Raw genomic sequence first — 14,140 nt, forward strand, 5'->3', positions numbered from 1 at the left:
GGGAGGCTGAGGCAAGAGAATTGCTTAAGCCCAAGAGTTTGAGGTTGCTGTGAGCTGTGACGCCATGGCACTCTACGGAGGGCAACAAAGTGAGACAAAAAAACAGAGTACATATCAAGTCCAAGCATAGGTAAAACCTATGTACAGTGGTGAAAATCTGAAGTGATTTTTGTTAATGAAAGAAATTATAATGTAGCATAAGTGGCTGATATGGTGGTTCATGCCTATAATCCCAGCACTTTTGGAAGGCTGAGGCTTAGGCAAGAGGATCACTGACATCTAGGAGTTTGAGACCAGGCAGCCTGGGTTAGATGGGGTAACCCAGTCTCTACAAAAAACAAATAAGCTGAGGGTGGTGGTGTGTGCCTGTATGCCTGTGTGCCCAGCACTCAGGAGGCTGAGGCGAGAGGATTGCTTGAGTCTGGGAGTTTGAGGTTGCAAGGAGCTATGATCATACCCCTGCACTCCAGTCTGGGTAAGAAAGTGAGACCCTGTCTCTAAAAAAAAGAAAGCAAAAGAAGCATAAATCAAGGAAATTTAGGGGGTGACAAAATGTTCTATATCTTGGATTAGGACTGGTGCAGTGGCTCATACCTGTAATCCTAGCACTTGGGGAGCCAAGGCAGGTGGATTGCCTGAGCTCGCGAGTTTGAGACCAGCCTGAGCAAAAGCAAGACCCTGTTTCTAAAATTAGTTGGGTGTTGTGGCAGACGCCTGTAGTCCCAGCTACTTGGGAGGCTAAAGCAAGAAAATCGCTTGAGCCCAAGCGTTTGAGATTGCTGTGAGCTGTGACATCATAGCACTCTACCAAGGGCCACAAAATGAGACTCTTATCTTAAAAAAAAAAAAACCAAAAAAAAAACTTCGGTTGGGTGGTATGCAAATGTCAAAATTCAGTGAACTGAACACTTAATATCTGTGCATTCTATTATGTATCAGCTATAACTAATTCAATAAAAAGTAGGTACAGAAAAATAATTGCTTGGTCCTAAAAGTGTTGCTATGAACTATACCTGGGTTTTGGAACATGCGTGCATGCATAGCTCTTGGGTGTATAGTTAGGAGTAGAAGAATTACTGGGTCATAAGGTATGAATGAAGTCTGGCTTTTCCATGTAATACCTGTATGGCATCGGGTTAAGCACCCAGAATCTCTAGAGTTTCCTTATTTGTACCAGGAAACTAATCTCACTATGATGGGTACAAACCCATGAAGACAATTTTTGTTAATTAACAAAACATAGTGCTGAGAAACCTGTTCTCTAAAGTTACAGATTATCAGAAAATTTACTGTTTGAATTATTATTCCATTAGGAATGGAATATATCACTCTTACAGGATCTGAATTACTTTGACAGGACCAGCCCCAATTTCTAACCCAGGTGCAGAGCTTTAGATAATGGGTTTCCATATACAACATTCCACATTTATCTTCTCGTTGTAGTTTCCAAGGAAACAGGATCCTGAGTCCTCTTGTTAGTTTAGGCCTGATGATAATCCCTTTACACAAAGCATGGTGTGCTTTGAGGCTATCCAAACATTGCTTCTTTCAAATTTTACACTTTTTTTTTTTTTGAGACGGAGCCTCAAGCTATCTCCCTGGGTAGAGTGCCATGGCATCACGCTCACAGCAACCTCCAACTCCTGGGCTCAAGCGAGTCTCCTGCCTCTGCCTCCCAAGTAGCTGGGACTACAGGCGCCTGCCACAACGCCTGGCCATTTTTTGGTTGCAGCCGTCATTGTTTGGCGGGCCCGGGCTGGGGATTCGAACCCGCCACCTTAGGTGTATGTGGCTGGCGCCTTGGCCGCTTGAGTCACAGGCGCCGAGCCTCAAATTTTACACTTTATCTTTCCTCCAAATCCTGGAATAACTCTCTCTTCTCATGTTTGGTGACATGCCTCATGATTCCTTTGGTGTGTAGTTTCCCTTACAGCAGCTAATTAATAAACTGAACTTTTTTAGACCACAGGTGGTTTTTATCGGAAGGTCTTTATCTTAGAGATTCCTGATAATGTATGCAAAATATGTTCACATTACCTGGCACCTAATAACCATTTAAGAAATGATTATTTTTTTATTGTTCATGTTTTTTTTTTTCTTTTTTATTCAGGTTTTATTTTTTTTTTTTTTTTTTTTTGAGAAAGAGTCTCACTCTCTCACCTTGGGTAGAGTGCCATGGTGTTGTAGCTGACAGCAACCCAAACTTCTGGGCTGAAACAATCTTCCTGCCTCAGCCTCCCAAGTAGCTGGGACTACAGGCACCTGCCACAACGTCATGCTATTTTTAGTAGAGATGGGGTCTTGCTCTTGCTCAGGCTGGTCTCAAACTCCTGAGCTTAAGCAGTCCATTAGCTTGGTCTCCCACAGTGCTAGGATTATAAGTGTGAGCCACCACACCCGCCCACAGCCTTAGTTTTTGAAAGCTTTAGGAGCTCATTTACACATTTGGGGTTTCCTCCCAGTCAGGCAAGTTGCTTTTCTGTTTGCCTTTCCCAAACACTCTAAACTAGGCTAGGTAGAGTGGGGTTGAGAATACAGAAGTTACTGCCTTTTTCTGTTTTTTTTTTTTTTTTTTTTTTGGAGAAAGAGTCTCACTATGTGGCCCTCAGTAGAGTCCTATGGCGTCACACAGAACCTTCGACTCTTTGGGCTTAAGCGATTCTCTTGCCTCTGCCTTCCAAGTAGCTCCAGTTATTTTTTTGTTGTAGTTGTCATTGTTTAGCTGGCTCGAGCCAGGTTTGAACCCACCAGCCTCAGGGCATGTGACCGGTGCCATAACCATTGTGCTATGGGTGCCAAGCCCCATTTCCCTTTATTTATTTATTTATTTATTTATTTATTTTGGCCAGGGCTGGGTTTGAACCTGCCACCTCCAGCATATGGGGCTGGCGCCCTACCCTTTTGAGCCACAGGCGCCACTCCCTCATTTTCCCTTCTTTGTCATCACCTTGGTCTCTCAAGCCAAAATCCTATTTATGTCTTTCCTTTTTCCATAGGCTTATAAAATGCAGTCTTCTACGGGAACGTTGAGGTCATATGCTCCAAATTACTTAAGGGAAGATTTTTAAATTTTGAAAGTCTATTTCTCCAAGAAATCTCAGTTTGGGATATGGATGAACAGGCTATTTAGGAGAGATTTAGATGGAGAATGAATTTTAGGGAAATAGTGAAATGATTATGAAATCAACTTAGTGTTTGAGTTTTGCAGTCAAACTTCAGTGCAACCTCTCTGGTCTTAATTTTATTATCTTTAAAAGGGAAAACAATAATGCTTGCTCTGTCAAGTTAACTTTACTTCAACATTGAAAAAGTCCGTTATCTGTTCTTGAGATAAAAATATAAATAAAACATCGTCTCTTCTGTTAAAGAGCTTATGAACAAACTAATAGTAGTGAGGATTCACACATAGTACGTGTTCAATAAATATTATTTATTGTTTAGATTAAAAGAAGGGCAGAAGGAGAAATGAAAGTGGTTTGCAAACCATAAAAGCGTTCAGCAATTACTACTAAAGAGGATGGAAGTAGTGTGAGGAATTTCGGGTAACAATTTGCTTATGGGTCTAAATTTCAAGGTTGTGAAATTCTCCCATATTTGGGCCTGGATTCTCAGAACAGAACAGAATAGGATACAATGGCTGAGATCATCGGGTACAATTTTATGCAAATCGAAAATTCTTTCCTCTTGTCACTGTGCCCTAGTCAGAAACAACACCGCCACCCAAGCTCATCCAATCTTAGCCCCAACTATGTGACGTCATGGCCCCGCCCCTCATCCCCAAGCCTGGGGGAGCCCAGGCTCTAAGCTAAGGTCCCAGCACCAGTTCTAGCAGCGCCTGCGCACTGTGGGGCGGGGCGGACGCGTGCGCGCTGCGTGTGGGCGGGGCTGGTGCGCACGCAACTTCGGCTCCTTCCCCGTCATTGCTCTTCCCGGTTTCATCGCCAGCTTGCCGGTCTCAGGCGGCAGATTCCGTCAGGAAAGCCGTGTGGGGAGAGCCGGTCTCTGCTCCTCGTCATGTCCTACGGCCCTTTAGACATGTACCGGAACCCGGGGCCTTCGGGCCCCCAGCTCCGGGACTTCAGCAGCATCATCCAGACGTGCAGTGGCAACATTCAGCGGATCAGCCAAGCCAGTGAGCTGGGAACCGAGCTGGGGGGCGGGAGCTGTCCCGGGGACAGGCCTGGCTGAGGCTGCCTGGACGCAGAGCCCGGCTGGGGCCACAGCCAAGGCCACACCTGAGGCCGTCTCGGGCTCTCCACTCTGGGGATGGCGGGTTGCCATTCTCAAATCAGGCCCGGGCGACCCAAGGGTCCCTATCACCAGCTAAGGCTCGAGTTTCTTCTCCAGAGTTCTGCCCTCACAAGGGGCCAAAACAGCAGACTTGACAGCCCGAGAGTGGGAGGGTGTGTGTGTCACCTCTAGAGCACTGAGTGCGTTGACTTGGCGCTGTGGTCAGCCGAGTTTTTCCCGTCATCTTCTTTCCCACTCACCTCGTTTTCTTCTTTGGCCAGTTTGGATCATAGTTGTTTACCATTTAGGCTTTAGGTTTACATTCTGCTCAGCTGCTGGCTCCTCGGAAATCAGTAACTTTCAATTAAGGGAAGTGGAGAGTGCATGTGTTTGGGTGACTTAATACACAGTTCTTCCTGTAATAAATTCGGAAATCAAACACAATGACTGGTACCTGACTTCTGTTTTAGTAAAGAGAATTCACCGAAAACATTTCAATTTACATTATTTTGTCTTTTGTAGCAAAGAATTTGGGTATATTTTTGGATTTCAAGCAAATGGGTCTTGTGTTTTCCTTATTTAGCTAGTCTTTTGAACAAATCTGATGCACAGAGAAGCTCAGGGACTTAGCCACAACCACATAGCAAGTAAGGAATGTTATTGTTTGTCTTTAAAACTCCCTTCTCACCATTTAGGGTCCCAGTGAGACTGTGGCTGAAGGAGTCAAATACAGGTTTTTTTTGTGCTTAAAAATCACCTCAGAGTCTTATAAACAGGAGGTCAGCAGGAACCTTACTGAGAAAGAATGTTGATCATCATCTTGTTGTTTATTATTGTGTTTTTGTGAGCTTGGCTATACTTTGTTAATTGGTAGTGATAGTTGGTCTTGAAGGAACAATATGTCACTTTGCTTTTAAATTTAAACATATATTGTAGAACTTGAGAGATGGAAAGTCTCTGATGGGAAGCGATTGAGACTGGGTGATTTAGAAGTGGAAGGAAGACTATATAGCCTGTTAAGTCCATAAGAAAAAATTTTTAATATGACCACATGTTAGAAAGTATAGTACTTTGTGTTCTAATTACCTTTTATGGAGGAGCTGTAGTACAGGTTAGATCAGAAAATTCTGGTTCGAGTGTGAAATTTTCTTGTTGAGGCTAAATCTAATTTTAACATCAATTTGTGAAATACTCGTTCAACATATATTTGTCTATCAGGTCATGTAGTAAGTATGACGGGCACAGATCTTTCAAGAGGGAGCCTTGGAATACATAAACAACTAAAATATAAAGTTGAATGGGATCAGTGCTATAGAAAAGATATAAATTATATCAGTATTCTGGGGAGAGAGAGATCATTTTTATTTGAGAAGGCATTGTGGCATTTGAGCTAGGTCTGGAAATAACATGGAAAGGATATAAACCTTGGATAGTAAAGAGAAGAGCATTCCAGGAAGGCATGGTAGTGAGAAAGCATAGAGTTTATATAGAAAAGTAGAGTAGTTTAATTTGGCCAGAGTAGTGGACTCTAGAAAGTAGTGGAGAAAAAAGTGTTGGAAAGGTAAGTTGAGGCCCAAACATGAAGGACATTAAATGCTAAGCTAAGGGGCTTGGATTTCCATTCTTTAGGAAAGTGAAATTGAGGAGAAAGACTGGTAACAGAGGCACCAGTTAGGGACTGTGAAAATGAAAAGGATGGGGGAGGTTTCCTTGGTGATAGAATTGGTAAGATTTAGCTATTGTTTGGGCATTGGGCTCAAGAGGATCATTGGAGTCACCATTAATGATATTGATAGCTGACATTTGAGTATAGCTATGTGCCAGATAGTATGAAAAGTGCTTCACATGCATTATCGTAAATTTATAACAACCCTGTGAAGTAACGATAGTGTTCTCATTTTCTGGGCTGGAAAACCAATTGAGAAAGGTTAAATAATTGCCCAGCAAATAAATGACAATATCTGAATGTGAAAACAGGTCTCTTATGACCAGCAGTTTGCTTTTTTATACATTTTAATTAATATTACAGTTCTATAAAAGTTAACACTTCAAGCTAACACTTCACATATACAAGTGACTTGTTTTGTCATTCCCCAGAGGACACTCTGTGAGAAAAATACCTGAAGCTGTAGTGCTTTCTCTTCTTGTGGTGTGTCTAGCTCCTCTGCTAGATTGTTAACTCATTTGAGGCTGGGGACATGACTTATTCCATGATTCATCTACTATGCAACAAATATTCTTTGAGAACCTGCTATTGCTGGGGTAGAGGAATGAACAAGAGACAGAATCCCTGCCATGAACAATGTAACCTAAATATTGTACCCTCATATTAATTTGAATAAAGTTTTAAAAAAAATCCCTGCCCTGATAGCATGTAAATGTGTATACATATGCATATAAATATCAAATAATAATACCTATAAACAATAAAGCAGGGTAAATAGATAGCAAATGAGAGGAAAGGGAGTGTAGGTGTGCTAGTTTAGGTAGTTGGTCAAGGAAAACTACATTTGAGGAGGTGAGGTGACATTCCAGTGGACAGACACCTGGATAAAGTGAGGGCTGGGGAGGGCATTATGGGTAGAGGACTAGAGCAAAGACCTTGGTGTGTTCAAAGAAGCGCAGGGTGGCGAGTGTGACTGACCTACAGTTAAAGAAGGGAAGCAGAATGGAAAAAGAGGTCAGAGAGGAGCCAGGGATCAGATCATAGAGGGTCTTGATGCATAATAAATTATATTCAATTAATTTGAACGAATGAGGCTTTTTTACCTTTTGAAGACTCCTCCTGTCTCTTTCTCTTTGTACTTTGTGTTACCTACTATATCCTATGATCCTAAGAAGGGTGAGTTGAAATTCTTCCCTTGGGATTATTTGGTGAGAAATTGGAAATTTGGAATCAATACGATAACATTGCCTTTACCCAGTTATCAAGCAAATCCTTATCCCTAAACCTCTCCAAGACATGGCCAGCGTACCTAAGTATGCCCTTAGAATTGAGCTTGCAGACATAAATCCATATACCCACACAGCCCTGCAAGGACCTCTACCCATTGAAAATTTGAGAGAATAGCCATTCTTTTTTCTAAACTGTTTAACCACAGAAGATTTTGAACTACTGGGCACATCAGCTGAAATACAGCAGCTCATTGTGTGGGTTGTTGTAGGTACAGTTAAGGTTGACTGCCTGGTACAAACAGTTGTTATCAGTTAAATGTGGGTAGAGAGGAAAATTATTTGACTCTGCTTATTGTGGAACAAAGGTTCTGGGCAACCATTGCTGAGGCATAGATAGGTAAAATCTTAATGGCCTCTTAGTTAACTCTGAAGGGATTAAAGATCTTTATATTGGTAATTTATTGATAAAATCAGAAGCTGTATAAGTTTTTTGTTTGTTTGTTTTTGAGACAAGAGTCTCCCTCCGTCACCCTGGAGTTGAGTGTTGTAGCGTCATAGTTCACAGCAACCTCAAACTCTTGGGTTCAAGAGATCCTTTTGTCTCAGCCTCCCAAGTAGCTGGGATTATAGGTGCCCACCACAACACCCAGCTAGTTTTTCTATTTTTAGTAGAGACGGGGTCTTGCTTTGGTCAAGTTGGTCTTGAACTCCTGAGCTCAAGCAAATCCACCCACCTTGACCTCCCAGAGTGCTAGGATTGCAGGCGTGAGCCACCGTGCGCGACCTACTGAACTTTTAAAATTGATTATCATGAAGTCCTGTGGGTTCTTCTTTCAAAGTTACTTCCATATTTGTCCCTTGCTTTTTATATTTCATTGCCATCCTCTTAAGTATTCATCAGCTCAACATCTGCATTTCAGCTGCATACTCCTAGTGTTTTTGTCATTTCACACCATTCTAGTTCAACCTGCTAATACTCTGAGCAGTGTGTCTAAATCCTGTTTTCATTATACTACTCACTTCCTCAAGAGCCTATGGTAGCTTTCTGTTGTTTCCTGCATCAGATTTTAACATTCCACCTTGCTTTCACTCTCTGTGACCTTAACCCAAGTTAGCCATATTTTCTACTTCTCCTCTTTGCTACAAACAGGCTGTTTTTCTTAACCTCCCTCAACTCTATTTTTGGGTCCAAGTGTTTGCTCATTAAGTTCTTCCTTTCTTTAACATCTTTCCTCTCCATACCTTACTGGCTAACTAAATTATACCAATCCTATCCTTTGAGTTGTGTTTAAATCCTGCCCTTTGGAATAAAGTCTTCCTTTGCTTTCTAAAAATGAAGTGAAATCAGAAAGTTCATGGTCTTTAGGGTTAGCAGATCTGTCTTCTACTGTACTATTAACCTTGAGCAGGTTATTTTCCCTTTAATCAATAGCCACATCTGTAAAATGAATTGAATTGTTAAAAGGGGATGTTTGAAAGTGCCTAGTGTAGTCCTTGGCACACAGTAGACATTCAGTACCCTTGCCCCACTATAGTTTAATAGTCGGTGGGCAGTCTTAGGAGGCATACTGCCTGGGTTTGCATCCTCGATCTGCTTCTTAGACATTGCTTTGCCTCTCTCTTTCTCAGTTTCCTCATTGATAAAGTAGAGTTAATAATAACCTACTTCACAGGATTGTGAGCCTTAAATGAGATAATTTATGTACAGTGCTTTCAACAATGCCTGCTACGTGGTGCGTGCTTAATAAAAATGTTAGCTATCATCTTGCAAGCACTTTTCCCTCACAGTGTAGCACTTAACATTTTGTATTCTTTAATTAATTTGAGCTTTTTGACCTTGTCACTCCAACTACAGAAGTCACTATTAGTTTTGTGGAGATAAAGAGACCATGTAATAATATACACACCTCTTTAGCCACAGTGCCTGACATAGCAGGGGATACATAGTTGGCATTCAATATGTACTTAATTGATTTTATCATTGCTAAGTACATTTTCCTTAGACTTGAGCTTGACAATAACAATGCCTGTCCTTAATTGAGTGCCGCTATGTGCCAGATATTCTAAACTTAGCTTCATTTCATCTTCACGACAACATATGAAAGTTCTCTTGTGTTCTCATTTTTTAGGTGAAGAAGCTGAGGCACAGAGGAGAGGGGCCTTTTGTTCAAGATCACTCGGCTAGCAAGTGGGAACCAGGAATCTAACATACTCTTAATTCAGAGCTTCTGCTCTTAACCATTACATATTCTGTCACTGGGATGGTAAAAGGAAGATTATACCTTTGATATTTAGGAACTATTTTCAGTTTAGGTTAGAGCTTCACTATTATTGTAGTACAGTGGCTGTTTTTTAAAAGTTTCATTGTAGTCATATAGAAACAATGTAAACTTAATTTTCAGAGTAAAACACTGAGATGACTTCATTGTTATAATCACCATACAGGCTATCATTGTCTCATTTGGTGTAAATAATGTTTTTTGTTGTTGAATTTGTTTTTTGTTATACTGAATTAGATTCTGTCAAATGGAGAGAATTTTTTTACCCCTTGTGATGGTAGCTGCTTTTAGTATTCGAGTTTGATTTAGATTAAGGTTCATTTGGAGAGCTGGGAACAGTGGCTTACTCCTGTAATCCTAGCATTCTGGGAGGGCAAGGCAGGTGGATTGCTTGAGCTCAGGAATTCAACACCAGCTTGAGTAAGAGTGAGACCACCATCTCTACTAAAAAAAAGAAAAAGAAGAAGAAAGAAAAAAAGAAAAACTGAGGCAAGAGGATCTCTTGAGCCCGAGAGTTTGAGGGGAGATTCAAATTCTGCTCTTTTTTTCTTTCTTTTTTTTTTTTTTATTGAATGGTAACTATGTACATTAATGCACTTCTGGGGTACAGTGTGGGGTTTTCACATGCAATCTGAAATACTTCCTTCAAACTGGTCAACACAGCCTTCATGTCATTTTCTCAGTTATTGTTTTACAAATTCTGCTCTTAGCAGCTGGAAACACAAAAGAAGTATTCAATTTAGAATAGTTCCTATTGTAGGTGTTAATTGTAATGTACAGTTTGGTACAGTTTATAATGTACAAATTGATTTACTTCATATTCTTTTAAGTTTTGGCCAGGGAATGATTTTAAACATGAGTGGTCAGGGGAAAAAAAAAGACCAAACATCTGCATGAAGCAAAAATAAAAAAAAAAAAAAATGGAGGTAATAGAGATCAGACGCGGATATGTGGCTCATGCCTATAATCCTAGCACTTTTGGAGTTTTGTTGGGTTTTTTTTTGAGACAGAATCTTACTTGGTCACCTTTGGTAGAGTGCTGTGGTGTCACAGCTCACAGCAACCTCAAACTCTTGGGTTCAAGCAATTCTCTTGCTTTAGCCTCCAAAGTATCTGGGACTATAGGCACCTGCCACAACCCCTGGCTATTTTTAGAGATGGGCTCTCATTCTTATTCAGGCTAGTCTCAAACCCTTGAGCTCAGGCAATCCACCCGCCTTGGCCTCCCAGAGTGCTAGGATTACAGGCATGAGCCACTGTGCCCAGCTCTACTTTGGGAGTTCTCACAGGATTGCTTGAGGCCAGGAGTTTGAGAGCAGCCCACAAGGTTGAGGCCAGCCTGAGCAAGAGCAAGACCCCACCTCTACTAAAAATAGAAAGAATTAGCTGGGTGTTGTGGCAGGTGCCTATAGTCCCAGCTACTTGGGAGGCTGAGACAGGAAGATCTCTTGAGCCCAGCAGTTTAAGGTTACTGTGAACGAGGCTGACCTCCCTGGCACTCTATCCTAGGCAGAAGTACCCTGCCCAGAAGTCTCTCTGGGCAGTATGAGACTGCTCTCAAAAAAAAAAAAAAAATTGGTTACATGGAACTGAAGGACTTATCATTACATTTGACCTAGTCATTTGATTTCTAGGATTATGTATCATTCCATAGAAGATACCCAATTATTTTCATCCAAAATGCTGAAACCTCAATCTAAAGAAGAGCATTCATTTATTTACTAGAATGCTTGGAAAAGCAATTTTCTTATCAACCAAGTTGACTGGAAAACTCCTTTACATCAGGCTCATTTTGGTAAAAATATTTCCAAGAAGTATCACTTTTTCTTTTAGATATTTTAATTATAGCCAAGTGAAAATAAGTATATGGGTAAACATTTAATTCCTTCTTCTGCTTTAAGCTTATGAAGGATACAGTTCTTTGATATAAAATATGAGTTACTGAGTTACTAGATTTTAGGTTTCATTATTCTTAGCTTATAGTGATTCATATCTTCTACCTCAAAGAGAGTGCCATAATGTAAAAGGGAGGCTAACCCAAATAATCAGTAATTTATGTATCAGATAGGTGCCTGGCACTCTGCTGGACTCCGCTGAATACAAAGGAATATTCCTGTTAGTGGAAGGAAGTTGGGGAAGGGAGCAGGTCAGAGCAAGGACATCAGCCTATCTGGAGCAAAGAGCAATTTATTAAGTGAGGGAGGCATCAGATAAGTAGGGTGGGGCCAAGTGGAACACTGGGAAATCCAGGCCTGCCCTGTGTAACTACATTCTGTTTCTCTTAAGAGTCATCCTTTGGAGAGAATATGGGTGGCACAAAGAACGTAGCCACTGGAATTAGCCCCAGGTTTGAATTCTGGTTATTATGACACACTCCTCAAAACCCATCAGTGGTTTCCCATTTCATTAAATTCCAAAGTCCTTATAATTGTTTACAAGGCTATGCAGTGGGGTGTGGTGCCTCCTGCCTGAAATCCCAGTACTTTGGGAGGTCACTGTATCCTAGCACTTCCTGCCTAGGGCAGGAAGATCACTTGAGGCCAGGAGTTGGAGAATAGCCTAGGCAACATCGAAAGACTTGGCTCTACCAAAAAAAATTGTTTACAAGGCCCTATATTATCTGGCTTCCCATTATCTCTTTGGCCACTTTACTAATCACACTCACTCTGTACTAGCCTGCCAGGCTTCCTTGCTGTTCCTCCAAGTACTCTTGCCTTGGGGACTTTGGACTAATTACTCTCTTTGCCTAGCATATTTCTCTGAACGTAGCTGCCTGGCTTAATCTTACACTTTCTTTAGATCATTGCTCAGTGTCACTTTTGAGAAGTCTCTCTGGGCATACTGTATAAACTGGTACCCTCTGCCCACCCATCTCATTCCAGCCCTTGCCTAAATTTATTCCTCTTTATGCCACTTATCACCACCTGATGTATATTTATTATCTATCCCTTTTCCTTAGAATGCAAGCTGCTTGAAAGCAAATGTCTTACAGGGCAGCAAACCCCAACATTTTGGCTCTAGGAACTGGTTTTGTGGAAGTCAGTTTTTCCATGGGTGAAGAGGATAGTTTTGATTGAGTCTGCAAACAATTGACTTACGGTCTCGGTGGAGTCAGACCTCTTGCTAATGATAATCTGTATTTGCAGCTGCTCCCGAGCACTGGCTTCACTGTCTCAGCTCCACCTGAGGTCATCAGGCAATAGATTCTCATAAGGGGTGTGCAACCTAGATCCCTCATGTGTGCAGTTTACAGTAAGGCTCATGCTCCTGTGAGGATCCAATGCCCCTGCTGATCTGATAGGAGGTGGAGCTCAGGCGGTGATGTAAGCGATGGGGAGTGGCTGTAAATACAGATGAAGGTTTGCTCCTACTACTCACCTTCTGCTATGCTGCCTGTTTCCTAACAAGATCCAGTTCAACTGGGGACCACAGTCCTAGGGCATAGAACAGATAGAATAATGTATGCTACTCAAAATGAATAGACAAATGAGTTGTATAACTCTCATGAACCTCAATGTGCCCATAGACCATAATGGGCTGTTGGGGTCAAATTAAGTTAATGCTTTTCAAGTACCAAGCCCAGTGTCTCGTACATAGTAAGTGCTCAGGAAAGTGTCTGCTCTCTTTCCTAATTATTTTTATGGCTGGCCAGTTGATAGCTTTAACAGTATCCTGATTACCATCTAACTTAGATAAGAAGGACATTCTAGGCTCAGCATCTGTAGCACAGTGGTTATGGTGCTGGCCACATGCACTGAGGCTGGCGGTTCGAACCCAGCCGGGCCCAGCTAAGCAGCAATGACAACTGTAACAGAAAAATAGCTGGGCATTGTGGTGGGCGCCTGTAGTCCCAGCTACTTGAGAGGCTGAGGCAAGAGAATCACTTAAACCAGTGGTTCTCAACCTTCCTAATGCTGTGACCCTTTAATACAGTTCCTCATGTTGGGGTGACCCCCAACCATAAAATTATTTTCATTGATTTTTCATAACTATAATTTTGCTACTGTTATGAATTGTAATGTACATATCTGATATGCAGGATGTATTTAGGCGACCCCTGGGAAAGGGTTGTTTGACTCCCAAAGGGGTTGCAGCCCACAGGTTGAGAACTGCTGGCTTAAACCCAAGAGTTAGAGGTTGCTGTGAGCTGTGACACCATAGCACTCTACTGAGCGAGACATAATGAAACTCTGTCTCAAAAAAAAAAAAGGACATTCCACATGTTAGCAATGAAGAAAAGTGGTTATTTAGATCATGCATGATGCTATCTTAAGCAGAATACAGTAATAAAGGTGCTTGTATTTTTCTATGGAACCATTAAGCCATCAGTACTTATAATTTAATAGAATAGCTATATTTTAAGGAAGTTTTATCAGAAGGCAAAGTTTAAATCAAGTGAATCCTGTATTTTCATTATAAAATTATAATCTCACATTTGCTAGGAAAACATAGTCCCCAAATAAGGTGAAATTGTAACCTGAAGTACTATAAACTTATATACTCTAGACTCTTTGGGAATTACTGCAATGATGTAGTGATTTTGGTGAGGGAGAAATAGCTTGTACATGCTGCTAGGGACTGGATTGTAGAGTTACCCAAAGATCAGTTAGAAGAATTTTGCCTAATCCTTGCTTTTTTATTTTATTTTATTATTTTTTTTTTGAGACGGAGCCTCAAGCTATCCCCCTGGGTAGAGTGCCATGGCATCATGCTCACAGCAACCTCCAACCCCTGGG

The 14,140-nt window shown here is 41.4% G+C and overlaps 1 protein-coding gene across 1 annotated transcript in view; it reads left to right on the forward strand.

Annotated features, from left to right (window-relative positions):
* Positions 1-3,870: 3,870 nt before the first annotated feature.
* STX12 (syntaxin 12) overlaps positions 3,871-14,140 on the forward strand; it is a 41,281-nt gene continuing 31,011 nt past the window's right edge. The window contains exon 1 of the mRNA XM_003799826.3: positions 3,871-4,132. Coding sequence (XP_003799874.1) covers positions 4,015-4,132 — 118 coding nt within the window. The 5' untranslated portion in view covers positions 3,871-4,014. The remainder of the gene's footprint in view (positions 4,133-14,140) is intronic.

This window comes from Otolemur garnettii, unplaced genomic scaffold, assembly GCF_000181295.1.
Source record: "Otolemur garnettii isolate 467f Iridium unplaced genomic scaffold, OtoGar3 scaffold00156, whole genome shotgun sequence".
NCBI lineage: Eukaryota > Metazoa > Chordata > Mammalia > Primates > Galagidae > Otolemur > Otolemur garnettii.